The sequence below is a fragment of the Podarcis muralis genome, chromosome 4, assembly GCF_964188315.1.
Source record: "Podarcis muralis chromosome 4, rPodMur119.hap1.1, whole genome shotgun sequence".
NCBI lineage: Eukaryota > Metazoa > Chordata > Lepidosauria > Squamata > Lacertidae > Podarcis > Podarcis muralis.
In genome coordinates, this window is record NC_135658.1 from 30,711,512 (window position 1) to 30,727,263 (window position 15,752).

The 15,752-nt window shown below is 46.8% G+C and overlaps 1 protein-coding gene across 1 annotated transcript in view; it reads left to right on the forward strand.

Annotated features, from left to right (window-relative positions):
* Window positions 1-14,043: 14,043 nt before the first annotated feature.
* Window positions 14,044-15,752, forward strand: part of IGSF11 (immunoglobulin superfamily member 11) — a 174,231-nt gene continuing 172,522 nt past the window's right edge. Inside the window, exon 1 of the mRNA XM_028726536.2 lies at window positions 14,044-14,562. Within this exon, the coding sequence (XP_028582369.2) occupies window positions 14,493-14,562 (70 nt within the window). The 5' untranslated portion in view covers window positions 14,044-14,492. The remainder of the gene's footprint in view (window positions 14,563-15,752) is intronic.

The following is a 15,752-nucleotide window of genomic DNA, read 5'->3' on the forward strand; positions in this document are numbered from 1 at the left end:
GTCGCATTCACTATAAGCTTGGGGGAAGAGAGTGGGGAAGAGGTCATAATCCTTCTGAATGCACAGCTTCTGGAAGCCAACTGTGATTCACTGTATGCAGTGCTGCATTAGATGGGTCAGCGGCCGTAATAGCATATAGAGGGCTTCACTGGGCCAGACCAAAGTCCCATCTGCTCCAGCATCCTGTTCTCACAGTGGCCAACCAAATGCCCATAGGAAGCCTGCAAGCAGGACCTGAGCAAAATAGTGCTCTCCCCACTTGTAATTCCCAGTACAGTCATACCTTGGGTTACAGACGCTTCAGGTTGCATTTTTTCGGGTTACGGACCGCCGAAACCCGGAAGTACCAGAACGGGTTACTTCCGGGTTTTGGTGGTCACGCATGTGCACAAGCGCCGAATCGCAACCCGTGCATGCGCAGATGCGCCGCTGTAGGTTGCGAACGTGCATCCCGCATGGATCACGTTCGCAACCTGAGCGTCCACTGTACTGTAATTGACATTCAGAGGCAATACTGTGGCCACTCTCTTCTTCTGTCTAAGGCAGCTTCCTAATTCTCCTGCAGGGATGAAATGATATTAACCCGGGGCAGGAACTCCCCGTTGAAAGGAGTTGGGACCTCCGTTGGGACTTCAAATGTCAGTGGGGATGTAGAATGAGGGCAACCAGCCTACTAATCAGCCTACTAATCAACCAGCCTACTAATCTGAAAGCTGCCTTCATTTCTTCCTTCTCTGTAAGGTTGCCCTTTTTTGCACCAGGCACTTTTTCATCTGGTGCGATTGTGCCTGGGGTGGTCCGTATATATGTGTTTAGTTACTGGAATGTTAACCCAAAGCCCAAGTAATTGTGAGTTGGCATCACCAGTGTTTTCTTTCCCTCTACTGGGGTGGGGGAGGGAGGTGCTTTGCTTTGCCTTCTTCCTCATCCCTACTTCATTCCTCTGCCAAGTCCTTGTGCTCTCAGCTTCGGCAGACGTGCATCTTCCACATTCGCTTTGCCTCTGGTGCATCTCACGTACCCTAACAAAAAGAGCATGGTGCATGTCTTGCGCCAAGGCATCTCCACCTGCTGGCTCTGAAATGATTGAATCCTGCCATGAGCAAGATATTTCTAGCAGCACAGCCATTATTACTTGCAGTATAAAGGAATGCAAACATAAATCCGTTGCTTTATGTGCTGGCATTCGCTTCTCGACATTTTAAAGTGTAAGGGAAAGGGGGAGGCAAGATCAGTACACCCTGGTTAGCAATACTGTCTAAAAAGGCGCCTTATCATAGAGACAAAATAACACTCTGCATACCTTTGTGACGCCAAACGCAAGTGTACATCCTTTGTTTTCCTCAATATAACTTTATATTCTCATTCAGATTTATGAGCAAAACAACTATCTCAGCCCTTCTCAGAAAAACAGAGGTGCAAAATTGAGGTCCGCTTTCTGAATAGTGTCACTTTTGCTCTTAAAAGCTTCCCTGTTCCTTGTTTCAGAGTTATCTCCTGGCAAGCTTCAGTTGATCTCCTCTAGTCCCTGCAGACATGGCGGAAAGGAACACTTCTTGCACTCTGAATGGTGGGAAGTTTGAGATGTGTGAAGGTGGTGATGAAAATGAAACCTCTCAGTGGTTTGGCTGAGCTGCCCTACTGCCACAGTGGAGGCAGAGCAAGGAGACAGGCCTCTAGATGGCAGCCAGATCCTGTGAAGGTGCAGGACTAGCAGAGGGCCTCAGGGATGATGGAGATAAAATACAAATGCATAAAGGGAGGATGGAAGGTCTTGAGAAAATTGTGAGGCAAGGGAAACAGAGGTAACCAAGAAGTGGGAGGTTGGAAGTAGCACAAACAGAGGCAAATAGCAGCGTGAATTGTAAGGACCACAACACGGCCGGCCCAACCATTAGGCAGTGAGGCAGCTGCCTCAGGTAGCAGCAGGTGATGAGGTGTTGGAGAACAGAGCCCCCAAAGCTAGGCTGCTGCCCTCAGGTGCATGGGAAGCTGCTGTTTTGTCACCAGAATTAATTAAGAATTAACTTCCAGCCCAACAGAATAGGACGAGCACGATACCTTTCCCTTTCCCTTAGGCAGAAAAATGCCTTGGGCTGGCATGTGTTGCAAGGACAGAAAAATTCCCACTCCTTAAGGGCTGTAGTTGAGTGGCAGACAGGACCAGCCCAGGATGTTTTGCTGCTGGAGACTAAATTGAAAATGTCTTTTCTTCTGCTGTCGCCACAGCCTGAAGTGACCGGAGGTGGCCTGGGGAGTAAAAGGAGGCCGGGGAGGAGTGGGCAGTAGGGGGGGAGGGCACACTGTGGCAGCGGCAGCTAACAAAAACAGGAGGTGTCAAGCTGCTCAGAGGCCTGATCTCAACACACATCATGGGTGGGGCATCCCTGGTGGTAGAGCATTTGCTTTGCATGCAGAAGGCTCCGGGTTCCCACAGGTAGTTCAGTTGGTAGAGCATGAGACTCTTGATGTCAGGGCTGTGAGCTTGAGTCCCACGTTGGGCAAAAGGATTTCTGCATTGCAGGGGCTTGGAGTAAATGACCCTCGCGGTCACTTCCAACTCTATAAGTCTCTGATTCTATGGTTCAGTCCTTGGCAGAGGCGTAGCTGGTGCGTGTGTGAACTGCACTGTGTGGGTGGCACTTACCACGGGGCCTGCTGTGCGCCTGAGCCTTTCCTGGGAGTGACGCGGTGGCTTGGGCGGTTGCAAACTCCTCGCTGCCTGGAACGGACTCCCTGCAGGCTCTGTGCTGCTTGGAAAAGCAACGCAGGCCTGCAGGGCACTGGAGTGGAATGTGGCTTGGGCACTGGGATTCTGCCACACCCTGTCCCATCCCACAGCACCTTGCCCCCCAGGCATGGGCTCAGGGTACATGCACCACCGCAGGTTCCCAAGCGGCTAACTATGCCGCTGGTTCTTGGCAACTGCAGATAGGACAGGGGGAGAACCTTGTCTGAAAGCTTGGAGAGCCACAGCCAGTTAGTGTAGACCACTGGTGGCCACACTTGGCCCTCCAGATGTTTTGGGAACAGTGGTCAGGGATGATAGGAACTGTAGTCCCAGAACAGCTGGAGGGCCAAGTTTGGCCACCACTGGTGTAAACAATACTGAGATGGACCAAAGCCCTCTCTCAGTACAATGTACGATGTCCTGAGGCTGATCAGGCTTCCCTATGGCTGGTCTTTACATAACAATGAGCATGCACCTCAACTGTATTCACACAGTAAACATCACTGTAAATATTCAGCCTTTAGAGGAAAAGAGAAGTCTGAAAGCATGAAAATGGCCAATAACAGAAGGGGCAAAGATGGCTGAAACTCACATAGTGATTTGAAATAATCAGCCACATCTTTGGCTGCAGACCTCTCCTTTTCAGTAAATTATGGCAAGATAAACATGATATAAAGTGCCTGGGATGATAATTGATGGGACTTCCACAGTTTACTGGACAAGCACATCTCTGCATACAGCAGACTCAGCTAAGCACAGTGAAGTCTTCTAAAGATTTTGTTCTGGGGGGGGGGGGAATGCAGAGGTAATTAAATGGATGTATTTCTGATGTTCTGCCATAATGCTCCCTAAATAGAATTAAAGCAAAGCAGGCTGCCAACTTCATTTCTTCAATAGCACTGTGAGATAACTTGGTTTCAGCAGACTGAGGTTATTAATGATCAGTTCAGTAAATTTTATCATTTACTTTATACCTCAGGAGGACGCTAGGATGAAACTGATTTTGATCAAACCACAAATACTGTCACCTTTAATAAATTGTGATCTGACAGTGGGTAACCCAATATTGGTTTAGGAGATAGAAGAAAAGGCAATTCTGGGCTTGGCACCTGATAAAGTAAAAGTTCCTGGAACAGATGGATCTCTAGCTTGTTTTTATACAACATTTCAGAAAAAGGTGGCACTAATCCTGGAAAGGGTCTTCCTTCAACCAATACAGCAAACAAACAAACCTCAAAAACAAGAAAGAACAAAAAAAATCCCTCAGGCATTAAAACACTCTTACTTACCAAGATACTTAGAAAGGCTAATGCAAGTGATAATTATGGAATCTTTCACCTTGTGTGTTTGCTAAATATAGAATGGATGCACAATCTCACCAGCACGATTAGTCACTAGGCTTCATTATCTCACACCCGTTCTCATTAAAAACATGAAAGAGAGATTTACAGCTGCCAAGTCTCTGCTTTGGGTTTTATCACCTATCTCCTTTTCTTTATATACAAGGATTTACATCCTCCATTTCAGTAAGAAGCTATCACCATCAGGCATTGTAGGGAAACTGGGCCCACAGAAAGAAGACTATGCCAGAGTTACTCACCATCATTTCTCTTGGGTTTAGGGCTTCGCTAGAGGATCTGTTATATTGAGCACTCATCCTGATTTCCCTCCACAAACCCAATGCAGAGGTTAGACCAGGGGCTGCCAGCCTTTTGGGGCCACTGGGCACATTTGGAATTTTGATAAAGTGCTATAGGTGACGGTCACAAAATGGCTCCAATGGGGGTACAGCATTACACAAAATGGCTGCCACATCCAAAGGAGCAGAAAAAGAGACAGGGCTACAAAATGATGAAGGTGGGCTTTTCAAACCCAGTGACTCTGTTAACAAAAAGGAGCCATAAAAGACACCCGCAATGCTAAGCTTCCTTGGTCAATGTTTGGTATTCATTCTAAATTATGAATATCACTCTGTTCCAGTTGGTCATTGCAACTAAGATTGTAAACCTAAGCTCAGGGACTGCCTTATTAATGATATTTGGGACACAGTCTCAGAGCCTTTAAAGGGCTGCAGAGTGGGATGAAAAATGATTTGCACAATCTAATAAAAAAAGGGGGTGAACCCCCCCCATCAGATATGGTGAAATGATCTTGCTGCTTTTGTTTTCTTTTGTTATTTTTGTGCTTTTCTGGGTGGAGTTTTTCAAATTGCTTGACTGAAAAGGGTTTTACTGAAATGTTTGCCCTTTGGGCTTGTAGCCTTTTTGTAAGTCGCTTGGAGACTTTTATGGCAGGCATCTAGTAAGTCAAATAAATAGTATTTGACTTACTAGATGCCTATAGTAACAATAGTAACAACCAATAGTAACAATTAATAATCCACAGTCTTTGCCTGCTATGCAAGAAATTTTATTTTACAGTACCTAGCACATATACTTCACTCACTTTGTCATAATAATACATAGAGCATAGTTAAGTCATTCACAATAATTTACTGAAGGTGGGCAAGAGAGAAGAAAATTCATTTTACTTTTGTGGCCTGCAGATAGATACAACATGTGATCTTTTCTCTATGCAAAGCTACAGTCCTTTCCTCTTATCCTGAAATGTTTACTTAAAGCTACACCAATCCCTTTGTTTATTTATATTTTAAAGAATGTGTGTATGTTGAAAACTCATAGAAAATAACAATGTGTCCAACAATATATACAATGGTACATAAAAACACAATAAAAAGAAGAAATATGAGCGACATTCAATTAAGTGTGCATAAAGTTTGTGCTTTAACCAACAGAGAGAGATGTGTATTTTAAACCTTGTTTTAAATAATCTGCTCATTACCCAGAGAACTGTGTTGGGAGACAGGAATTAATACGCCTTCTACTTACTTATTTCTTTATTATATTTATTTAATTTTACATTTTATTATATTATTTTTGATTTTTTTAAAAATCGGAATACTGAACAATAATGGGAAGCCATTTTGATCAGAATTGTTCAACTAGATATTGTGCAAGTAGAAAGATGTGACTTTAACAGCAGCATAATGGAAATACTAAATAACAATAATTTATTATTTATATGCCACCCATCTGACTGGGTTCCCCCAGCCACTTTTGGTGGCTTCCAACAAATTAAAGCACAATATGACATCAAACATAAAAAACTTTCCTGAACAACAAATTCATAAAGTGAAGCTTTTTTCCTACATAAAAATGCACATGTGCAGACTTTGTATTACATGGCTGCTATTCAGCTGCTAAAAGTGTAGGGCTCTGGGCAGAGAAGAATAAACAAAACTGGCAGAGAGACACCAAGAGGTGGAGAGAACTAGCTCAGAAAAAATCAAATAAAAAATAAGATGGCTTAAGATAGTGATCCAGTCAACATACATCCACCTCTTAGAAAACTCTTGGAATATATTCAGTTCAGAAAGAGATAAATATGCAGTTCTGAGATTAAGCGGTAGAGTGGAAAGACCCACCAATATGCAAGATGAATCAGATCCCCAGTTGCCTCAGACCTTCTGAGTTGAAAGCTTAGAGAACTATGACTAGAGAGTAAGGGGCTGCAAAAGACCACAATCCGGAAGGTAGGAGGCAAGTAGGGCAATAAACTGAAATAAGAGGAGGAAAGCTTAAACTGCAATTACAAGGAAAGCCTCCAAGCATTAAGCGTGGTTATAAAAAACACAGATTGCACAGAAATGGTAAGAAATTGTAATATTCAGGATACATGGAAATTAACAGATTGGCACAGAAATAAATTTGGAAGTGGACTGGGGACTAGTTATGTTCGATCACCCCCTATGTTTTCTACACACACACAGTCCTCAAGACTATGGTTTTCCCTTTTGAGGTTGCAGTATCATGCACACTTGTAATAAGCTCCAAATCAAAATGCATAGGATTTACCTGTAAGGCAGAATCCCACCATGAAATTACCTGGCTAGCAAAATGGAAGAAGTCCTCATAGCTTATTTTTCATCCAAACTGACCTTATATACTGGAGAGTTGATAAAATAAATTCTGGCAGTGTGCATCCAGTACCCAACTATTTGAGTGCAAGAGCTTTATCCTGCAGACCAAGAGCATAGAGACAAAGTGGTATTTGAATGATGAAGCTGCATGCATTCTGCTGAAATGCATGGTGCTCTTATCTACACAGACCCAGAAGCTATCTTGTCCTTCTGGAGAAATGAAACGTTTGATGCATAACGTTTCCTGGGCACTTAATTCATGTTGCCTGAACTTGCTATGCATTGTAATATCTACCTACAGACTGCTAAAATAAAAGCAATCAATTGGCAATTCCGCCCCCACAACCAATTTGTCAATGTTCTATGTATTATGATATTTACATATAATGATCACTAAATTGGGAGAAAGTATGGGGGAAGCATTTGTGCTAGGTAGTCTTAGAATCATAGAATCATAGAGTTGGAATAGACCACAAGGGCCATCGAGTCCAACCCCCTGCCAAGCAGGAAACACCATCAGAGCACTCCTGACATATGGTTGTCAAGCCTCTGCTTAAAGACCTCCAAAGAAGGAGACTCCACCACACTCCTTGGCAGCAAATTCCACTGTCGAACAGCTCTTACTGTCAGGAAGTTCTTCCTAATGTTTAGGTGGAATCTTCTTTCTTGTAGTTTGGATCCATTGCTCCGTGTCCGCTTCTCTGGAGCAGCAGAAAACAACCTTTCTCCCTCCTCTATATGACATCCTTTTATATATTTGAACATGGCTATCATATCAGCCCTTAACCTCCTCTTCTCCAGGCTAAACATGCCCAGCTCCCTTAGCCGTTCCTCATAAGGCATCGTTTCCAGGCCTTTGACCATTTTGGTTGCCCTCCTCTGGACACGTTCCAGTTTGTCAGTGTCCTTCTTGAACTGTGGTGCCCAGAACTGGACACAGTACTCCAGGTGAGGTCTGACCAGAGCAGAATACAGAGGCACTATTACTTCCCTTGATCTAGATGCTATACTCCTATTGATGCAGCCCAGAATTGCATTGGCTTTTTTAGCTGCCGCGTCACACTGTTGGCTCATGTCTAGTTTGTGGTCAACCAAGACTCCTAGATCCTTTTCACATGTACTGCTCTCAAGCCAGGTGTCCCCCATCTTGTATTTGTGCCTCTCATTTTTTTTGCCCAAGTGCGATACTTTACATTTCTCCCTGTTAAAGTTCCTCTTGTTTGTTTTGGCCCAGTTCTCTAATCTGTCAAGGTCGTTTTGAAGTGTGATCCTGTCCTCTGGGGTGTTAGCCACCCCTCCCAGTTTGGTGTCATCTGCAAATTTGATCAGGATGCCCTTGAGTCCATCATCCAAGTCGTTGATAAAGATGTTGAATAAGACCGGGCCCAAGACAGAACCCTGTGGCACCCCACTAGTCACTCTTCTCCAGGATGAAGAGGAACCATTGATGAGCACCCTTTGGGTTCGGTCAGCCAGCCAGTTACAAATCCACTGAGTGGTAGCATAGTCAAGACCACATTTTACCAGCTTCTTTACAAGAATATCATGGGGCACCTTGTCGAATGCCTTGCTGAAATCAAGGTAGGCTACATCCACTGCGTTCCCTTTATCTACCAGGCTTGTAATTCTGTCAAAAAACGAGATCAGGTTAGTCTGACATGACTTATTTTTCAGAAATCCATGCTGACTATTGGTGATCACAGCATTCCTTTCTAGGTGCTCACAGACTGTTTGCTTAATGATCTGCTCCAGAATCTTCCCTGGTATTGATGTCAGACTGACTGGGCGATAATTATTTGGGTCCTCTCTTTTCCCCTTTTTGAAAATAGGGACAACATTTGCCCTCCTCCAGGCTGCCGGGACTTCGCCTGTTCTCCAGGAATTCTCAAAGATGACTGCCAGTGGTTCTGAGATCACATCTGCCAGTTCTTTTAATACTCTTGGATGCAGTTCATCTGGCCCTGGAGACTTGAATACATCTAAACTAGCCAAGTATTCTTGTACTATCTCCTTAGTTATTCTGGGCTGTGTTTCCTCTGCTGAATCATTTGCTCCAAATTCTTCAGGTCGGGCATTGTTTTCTTTATCGGAGAAGACTGAGTCAAAGAAGGCATTGAGGAGTTCAGCCCTTTCTGTGTCCCCTGTTTGCATTTCACCATCTTCTCCTCTGAGTGACCCCACTGTTTCTTTGTTCTTCCTTTTGCTACGGACATACCCATAAAAGCCTTTTTTGTTGCTTTTAACCTCTCTAGCAAGCCTGAGTTCATTCTGTGCTTTAGCTTTTCTGACTTGGTGTCTACATGTGCTGGCTATTTGTTTGAATTCCTCTTTGGTGGTTTCCCCCCTTTTCCATTTTTTGTACACATCTTTTTTTAATCTTAACTCAGTTAAAAGTTCTTTAGATAGCCACCCTGGCTTCTTTAGGCACCTTCCATGTTTCCGTCTCACTGGTATTGTCTGAAGTTGTGCTTTTACTATCTCCCTCTTAACAAACTCCCAGCCATCATGAACTCCCTTTCCTTTTAGTATTACTGTCCATGGGATCTCACCCAGCACTTCCCTAAGTTTTATGAAGTCGGCTTTCTTAAAGTCAAGAAATTGAGTCCTAGTATGCTTGGCTGCTCCTTTCCACTGTATAGTAAACTTCAGAAGAGCATGATCACTCGCGCCTAATGATCCTTCCACTTCTACCCCACTAACCAGGCCATCAACATTGGTTAGGACCAGATCTAAAATGGCTGTTCCTCTTGTTGCTTCTCCCACTTTCTGGACAATGAAGTTGTCTGCAAGGCCAGTGAGGAATTTGTTTGACCTTATGCTCTTGGCCGAGTTTGACATCCAACAAATATCCGTGTAATTGAAGTCCCCCATTACTACTATCTCCCTTCCTTTTGCATGCTTGGCCATCTGTTCCAGGAAGGCATCATCTATGTCCTCCAGTCTTAATACACTGCTCTTTTTAGTCGAGAACTCTGTTACCATTTTGGTATAACAACAACAACAAAAACAACAACTTATTTATAACCCACCCATCTGGCTGGGTTTCCCCAGCCACTCTGGGTGGCTTCCAACAAAGTATTAAAATACAGTACTGTAGTCTGTCAAACATTAAAAGCTTCCCTAAACAGGGTTGCCTTCAGATGTCTTCTAAAAGTCTGGTAGTTGTTGTTCTCTTTGACATCTGGTGGGAGGGCGTTCCACAGTGCGGTGCCACTACCGAGAAGGCCCTCTGCCTGGTTCCCTGTAACTTGGTTTCTCACAGTGAGGGAACCGCAAGAAGGCCCTCGGTGCTGGACCTCAGTGTCCAGGCAGAACGATGAGGGGTGGAGACGCTCCTTCAGGTATACTGGACCGAGGACGTTTAGGGCTTTAAAGTTCAGCACAAACACTTTGAATTGTGCCCAGAAATGTACTGGGAGCCAATGTAGGTCTTTCAAGATGGGTGTTATGTGGTCTCGGAGGCCGCTCCCAGTCACAAGTCTAGCTGCCGCGTTCTGGATTAGTTGTAGTTTCCGGGTCACCTTCAAAGGTAGCCCCATGTAGAGCACATTGTAGTAGTCTAAGCGGGAGACAACTAGAGCATGCACCACTCTGGCGAGACAGTCCGCGAGCAGGTAGGGTCTCAGTCTACATATCAGATGGAGCTGGTAGACAGCTGTCGTGGACACAGAATTGACCTGTGCCTCCATGGACAGCTGTGAGTCCAAAATGACTCCCAGGCTGTGCACTTGCTCCTTCAGGGACACAGTTACCCCATTCAGGACCAGGGAGTCCTTCACACCTGCCTGCCTCCTGTCCCCCCAAAACAGTACTTCTGTCTTGTCAGGATTCAACCTCAATCTGTTAGCTGCCATCCATCCTCCAACCGCCTCCAGACAGGACCTTCACCCCCTTCACTGGTTCTGATTTGAAAGAGAGGTAGAGCTGGGTATCATCCGCATATTGATGGACACCCAGCCCAAACCCCCTGATGATCTCTCCCAGCGGTTGGTTAGCTTAAGAGATTTGGAAGAGGGAGTCCAAATAGTGCATAGAAGAAGGAAAGCTGGCAAGCAAAAAAGATTTTAGACCAATTCAATAGGGCAGAAAGCTAGAAGCCAGGATGTGGAGAGTTGCAGAGGAATCAGACTCTGAGGCAGAGTTGTCGTCATGTTTGAGGAGGCCCTGGACCAGGTGAATTCATCCCCCGCCCCAGCCTGGTGTCCCCCCCTTTTCTGTTCTGCCTTCCCTCCATTTTTATCTTAAATACAAGTGAGGGTTGCTTCACTGTCACCAACACCTCTCCCCCCTGCCTACTCTTCCCCTCACTTACTTTTTTTTCCTGTGAGGATAAATCACTGAATCCAGATCGCATCTACCTGAGAGTTCTCAAAGAACTCAAATGTGAAACTACCAATTTGAATCAATGGACACTTATCCAGATGGACTGCATTGCATGGCATGTGGTTGAATTAGATGACCTTTCAGGTCCCTTCCAACTTTACAATTCTATCATTCTATGAATGTTCAAAGTCGAGTCCCTCAGGGATTGGGACCTGCACTTTTTAACTTGTTCATAAGCAATTTTAGAGTTAAGGGAGGTGAGGCGGCCAAGTTTGCTGATGACACTAAACTGTTTGGGGTTGGTAAAGCTAAGAGAGATTGTGAAGAGCTGCAAAAGGACCTATCCAAACGTGAGTGAACGGGCGGTAAAATGACAAATGCAATTCAGTTTAGACAAGTGTAAAGTGACGCAAACTGGGGCAAAAAAAATAATCATCTTCATTTCACATATATGCTCATGAGCAGTGAACTGGTGGTGAACAATCCCATGGGGTGGTAGTAGATAGCTCCATGAAAATGTCGACTCGGTGTACTGCAGCTGTGAAGAAGGCAAATGCCATGCTAGGGATCATTAGGAAACTGAAATGGAAATGGCCGATATCATAATGCTCCCATACAAAACTATGGGAAAACCACGTCCGGAATACTGCGTCTGGTTGCCTCACCTCAAAAAGGATATTGTAGAGTTGGAAAAGGTTCAGAAAAGGGCAACCAGAATGATCGAGGGAATGGAGAAACTCACATTTGAGGAAAAGTGGCCACAGCATTGTGGAAAGGCTTTTCAGTTTAGGGAAAAGATGAATAAGAGGCAACATTTAAAAGGGTATAAAATTATACATGGTTTGGAGAAAGTAGGTAAAGTTTTTCTCCCTTGTGGATATCCAGTGAAGCAGATATCCAGTGAAGTGGATATCCAGTGAAGTCAATTTCCTTTTAAAAGTGGAATTGTTGCACTAGGTAACAGAGCACTTAAATTGTGCAAACTTAACTTTTCTGGTAGGCATTTGAATCCCTCAAGCACAAAAAAACCTGACAATCCTGGAGGTGCCCCCAAGTCATGAAGAAAGCCAGCTATTGATAGCAATCAGCACATCTTTGTGAAGATACACAACAACAAAAGGCCTACTATAAAGCAGTTTCCAGCTCCACTGATTTTCTCCTGCACAACTTTCCTTCAGCGATAGTATCAGTGCTTCTGTTTTATTCTGGTGGGTTTTTGACATCACCATTAGCCCAGAGGCATTAGGATTTGTGATGTATAAGATGGACTATTGCTTCTCAAGGATGCACCAACACTTATGCATTCCTAAGATTATGGTGTAGCCACCTAGAAAGAGCACATGTCTTCATTCCATTGCTGCCTGCTCCCAATGCATTGGAGGTTGTCAACTGAGGACACCCTGGATTCATCTTCAGGGCTGAGAAAGAACACGGGAGATGAGTCAAGATATATTGTGCCTCAGCCACATAAAGCTTTATAAATCTAAATCTGCACTTTGAATTGTGCTCAAAATGTATACGGGAAGCCAATGCAGAAGCTGGAGCAATGATGTAATACGATCCAAGCTGACGCTTCCAAGGGCCTTCAAGAGCAGCCTGATAGTGGCCTCCAGGCGATGAGTGGAGGACATCACCACAAGGTGTCCCATGTGGGACAAATAAAACAACATGCATTTTTTCATCTTTCTCATGGGAGAAAAGTGCGCCTGCCCTGTGCTGGAACCTGGAATTCCAGGGGAAGAGCTACAGCTCAGTAAAGGGGAAGGTCTTAGGTTTAATCCCTGGCATTTCCAGGTTGTGCTGGGACAAACTCCCTGTCTGAAACCCTAGTCAGATGCTGCCAGTCAGTGCCGTCAGTACTGAGCTATATGGACAGTTTCCTATGCTTAGGAGTGCTCTGCTATGAGGTTGAGTGGCAGGGAGAAACTATCCTCCTTCAAAATCACATGTCCAAACTGTCACCAGCACCAACTTTCCTTACTTCTGTCTTGCTTGCACTCAGCTCCAGAGTACCTAGAACCATAGAATTGTAGAGTTTGAAGGAACCCTCAGTGACTCTAGTCCAACCCCCCTGCAATGCAGAAATATGCAGCTGTCCCATACGGGAATCAGACTTGTAACCTTGCAATCTCCATTCTGAGCCTTTGGCTACTACCCAGAACTGTGAGTAGTGGAAGCACGAGTGACTCCAAGCCCTTCTGCAAGTATGTCTCTGAAGTGAGAATGAATGCATTTCTTCTGCCCGGGTTCCGTGCAGCTCAGGCAACGCTCTGCAGAGATGCGAATGGCCGATTTGGGTGATTTTTTAAAAAGTTATTATTTTTAAATGCATACTTTGATCTCTCTCGGAACTCGCCCCCCTCCTTCCCCAAAGCTCCCTCAAGAGGAGCTCCGCACACAACTGCCCCCCCCCCCCCGCCGTAGCAATGCCCCGGCGGGCTCTTTTTTTTGCAATGTCACCGGGAGGAGAATGCAGGTGCAACTCCGGGCAACCGCTGCACGTGATCCCCGAGCGGCGCTCCGCCGTCGCCGAGGGTCCCGTGTGTGTGTGTGTTGGGGGCGCAGTTCCGACCACCTTTCCTTTCCCTCTAAAACACCCCGTCGGCCGAAGCAGCCTCGTTCCCCAACTTCAGCAGTTTTCCCTCGCACGTGTGAGGCCGTTCCCTGGAGAGGGAGGCGAGTCAAAAGAAAAAACCACACCGCCCTCTTCCATTGTAGGTGGCGCGTCCGCCTCCCCCCCCTTCGCCAACCCACCTCAGCCCGTTTCCTGAGCCGCTGGTAAGTCTCCCCAGGAACGTTGATGGGCCCAAACTTTCCGGCCCGCGCGCGGATCCAGAAGCCCGCCCTTTTTTTTTTGGCGCGCGCGAAAACGAGCGTCGCTCGCCGGTTCCCCCTCAGGCGCCTGAGGCCGAGCGGGCCGGGCGCTCCCCCTCCTCCTCCTCCCCACCGCCCCACCCGGGGCAGCCCGAGCCAGGCTGGCGGGGGCGGCGGCGAGTGCGTGTGGCGCGGCCAAAGGCAAGCTGCCGCCGCCGCTGCCGTTTCTCCTCCTCCTCCACCACCGCCGCCTCCTCGTCGTCGTCCTCCGGCGCCGCAGGAGCTCGGCGGGGCCGCCAGGCTGCGCTCTCGGGCCGGCTGCGAGCCTGGCTGCGTCCCCGGGCTGCCGGGGCTCCGGAGCGCCAGAGCCTCCCGGGGAGCAGGCGGTGGTGCGAGAGCGGGCGGGCGGGCGGTCCCGGGACAGCGGCGGCGGCGGCGGCAGCTGCTGCAGCGGGAGGAGCCGGAGCGGCTCGCTGCTGCAGCGGGAGCCGCCCCGGCTCGGAGCTCCGCTTGGCCGGGCTGCGGAGCGGCGAGGCACCTGGAGCCCCTCGGGGGGCGCCCGCTAGGCGAGCTGCCTGCCAGCCGAGGAAGCGCCGTCGGCCGCTGACCGAGGTGCCCTCGCCAGCTGCTCTCCCCGCGCCCGGCATGACTTGCAAGGGCTCGTCGGGCTGGGGGCTTTGGGTGGCCCCTTTGGCGGCGCTGCTGTCTCTGAGAGGTAAGCGGGGGTACCTAGACGGGGCGGGCGGGGGGGGGAAGAGAAAAGCATGCAAGCGCCTTCCTCCTTTGCCTGCGCCGGATTCGAACTCGCAACTTTGGTGCTGCGGGGGTCGGGCGGAGCGGCGGCGTCAGGAGCCCCAGCCCAGGAGCCGGGCGCTTCTCGGGGAAGGCGGCTTTTTTATTTTGCTGAACCAAGCAAGTTGCTGTAAAGTCCCGGAGAGTGAGGAGTAAGTGTGCGAGGAGGGTTTCGTCCTCCTTAGCAGTGCCGCCTTAAGCGCCTCGATGCTTTTGCAGCATAATCAGAACCGCTCCCCTTGCCCTGCTTCTTTCTCCTCTGCAGAGCGTTGAAAGGGAGAGTAATGTATACGGATTTTAAAAGGGGTTTTTGTGTGTGTGTGTGTGTGTGTGTGTGTGTGTGTGTGAGAGAGAGAGAGAGAGAGAGAGAGAGAGAGAGAGAGAGAGAGAGAGAGAGAGAGAGAGAGAAAGTCCGCTCTGATCCAGCGACCTTTCAAGGGACTGTAGCTGTAGAAGTGGTTTTATTATAAGGAGCTGGGAAAGCCGTTACTTTCTCCTGTAATGTTTCTCTTCCTCTCTTTTTGTAATGCAGAGGTATAAAGGTTGGCTGAGAGCTTATTTCCACCCGGCGTGGATAGGGTGTGTTTTCTGTTTCGTTTTAAGAAGCGTGTCGGGCTGGTTGTTTATGTACAAAATAGTGTTCTTTGTGAAACACACACAGTCAAAATAACAGTATTTAATATTAAAGCGTAGTTTTACTGTGCCTCTTTTTTAAAAAAGGGGGGTTATAATCCAGAGGTCTACTTTCCCAGTTGTATAGAACAATGCAGTAATCTTTAAAAACCATGCAATGCTCCCCACAGCCTTAGTCACACTACAGATACTTCATTTTTAATGCTACCTTCTTAATGCTGGACTTCACTGTGGTGAAGTTCCTTTAATTTTCAAGGTATTGACTTGAACACTGGTTCTTCTGAAAGCATGCGGGGAAGTTTGTTTTAGGAGAACTTTCTTGTTCAGAAGGACAGGAGCACTGAAAAGTGTATAAAGCCCTCTCAGGCAGCCCAAACCAACATGCTACAGAATTTAAGTTCCCTTGGGGTTATTCCCAAATAAGACTGTAGCCCAGGATACCTGCATTTGCTCTGATTTGATAGTTTATCCAGATTATTT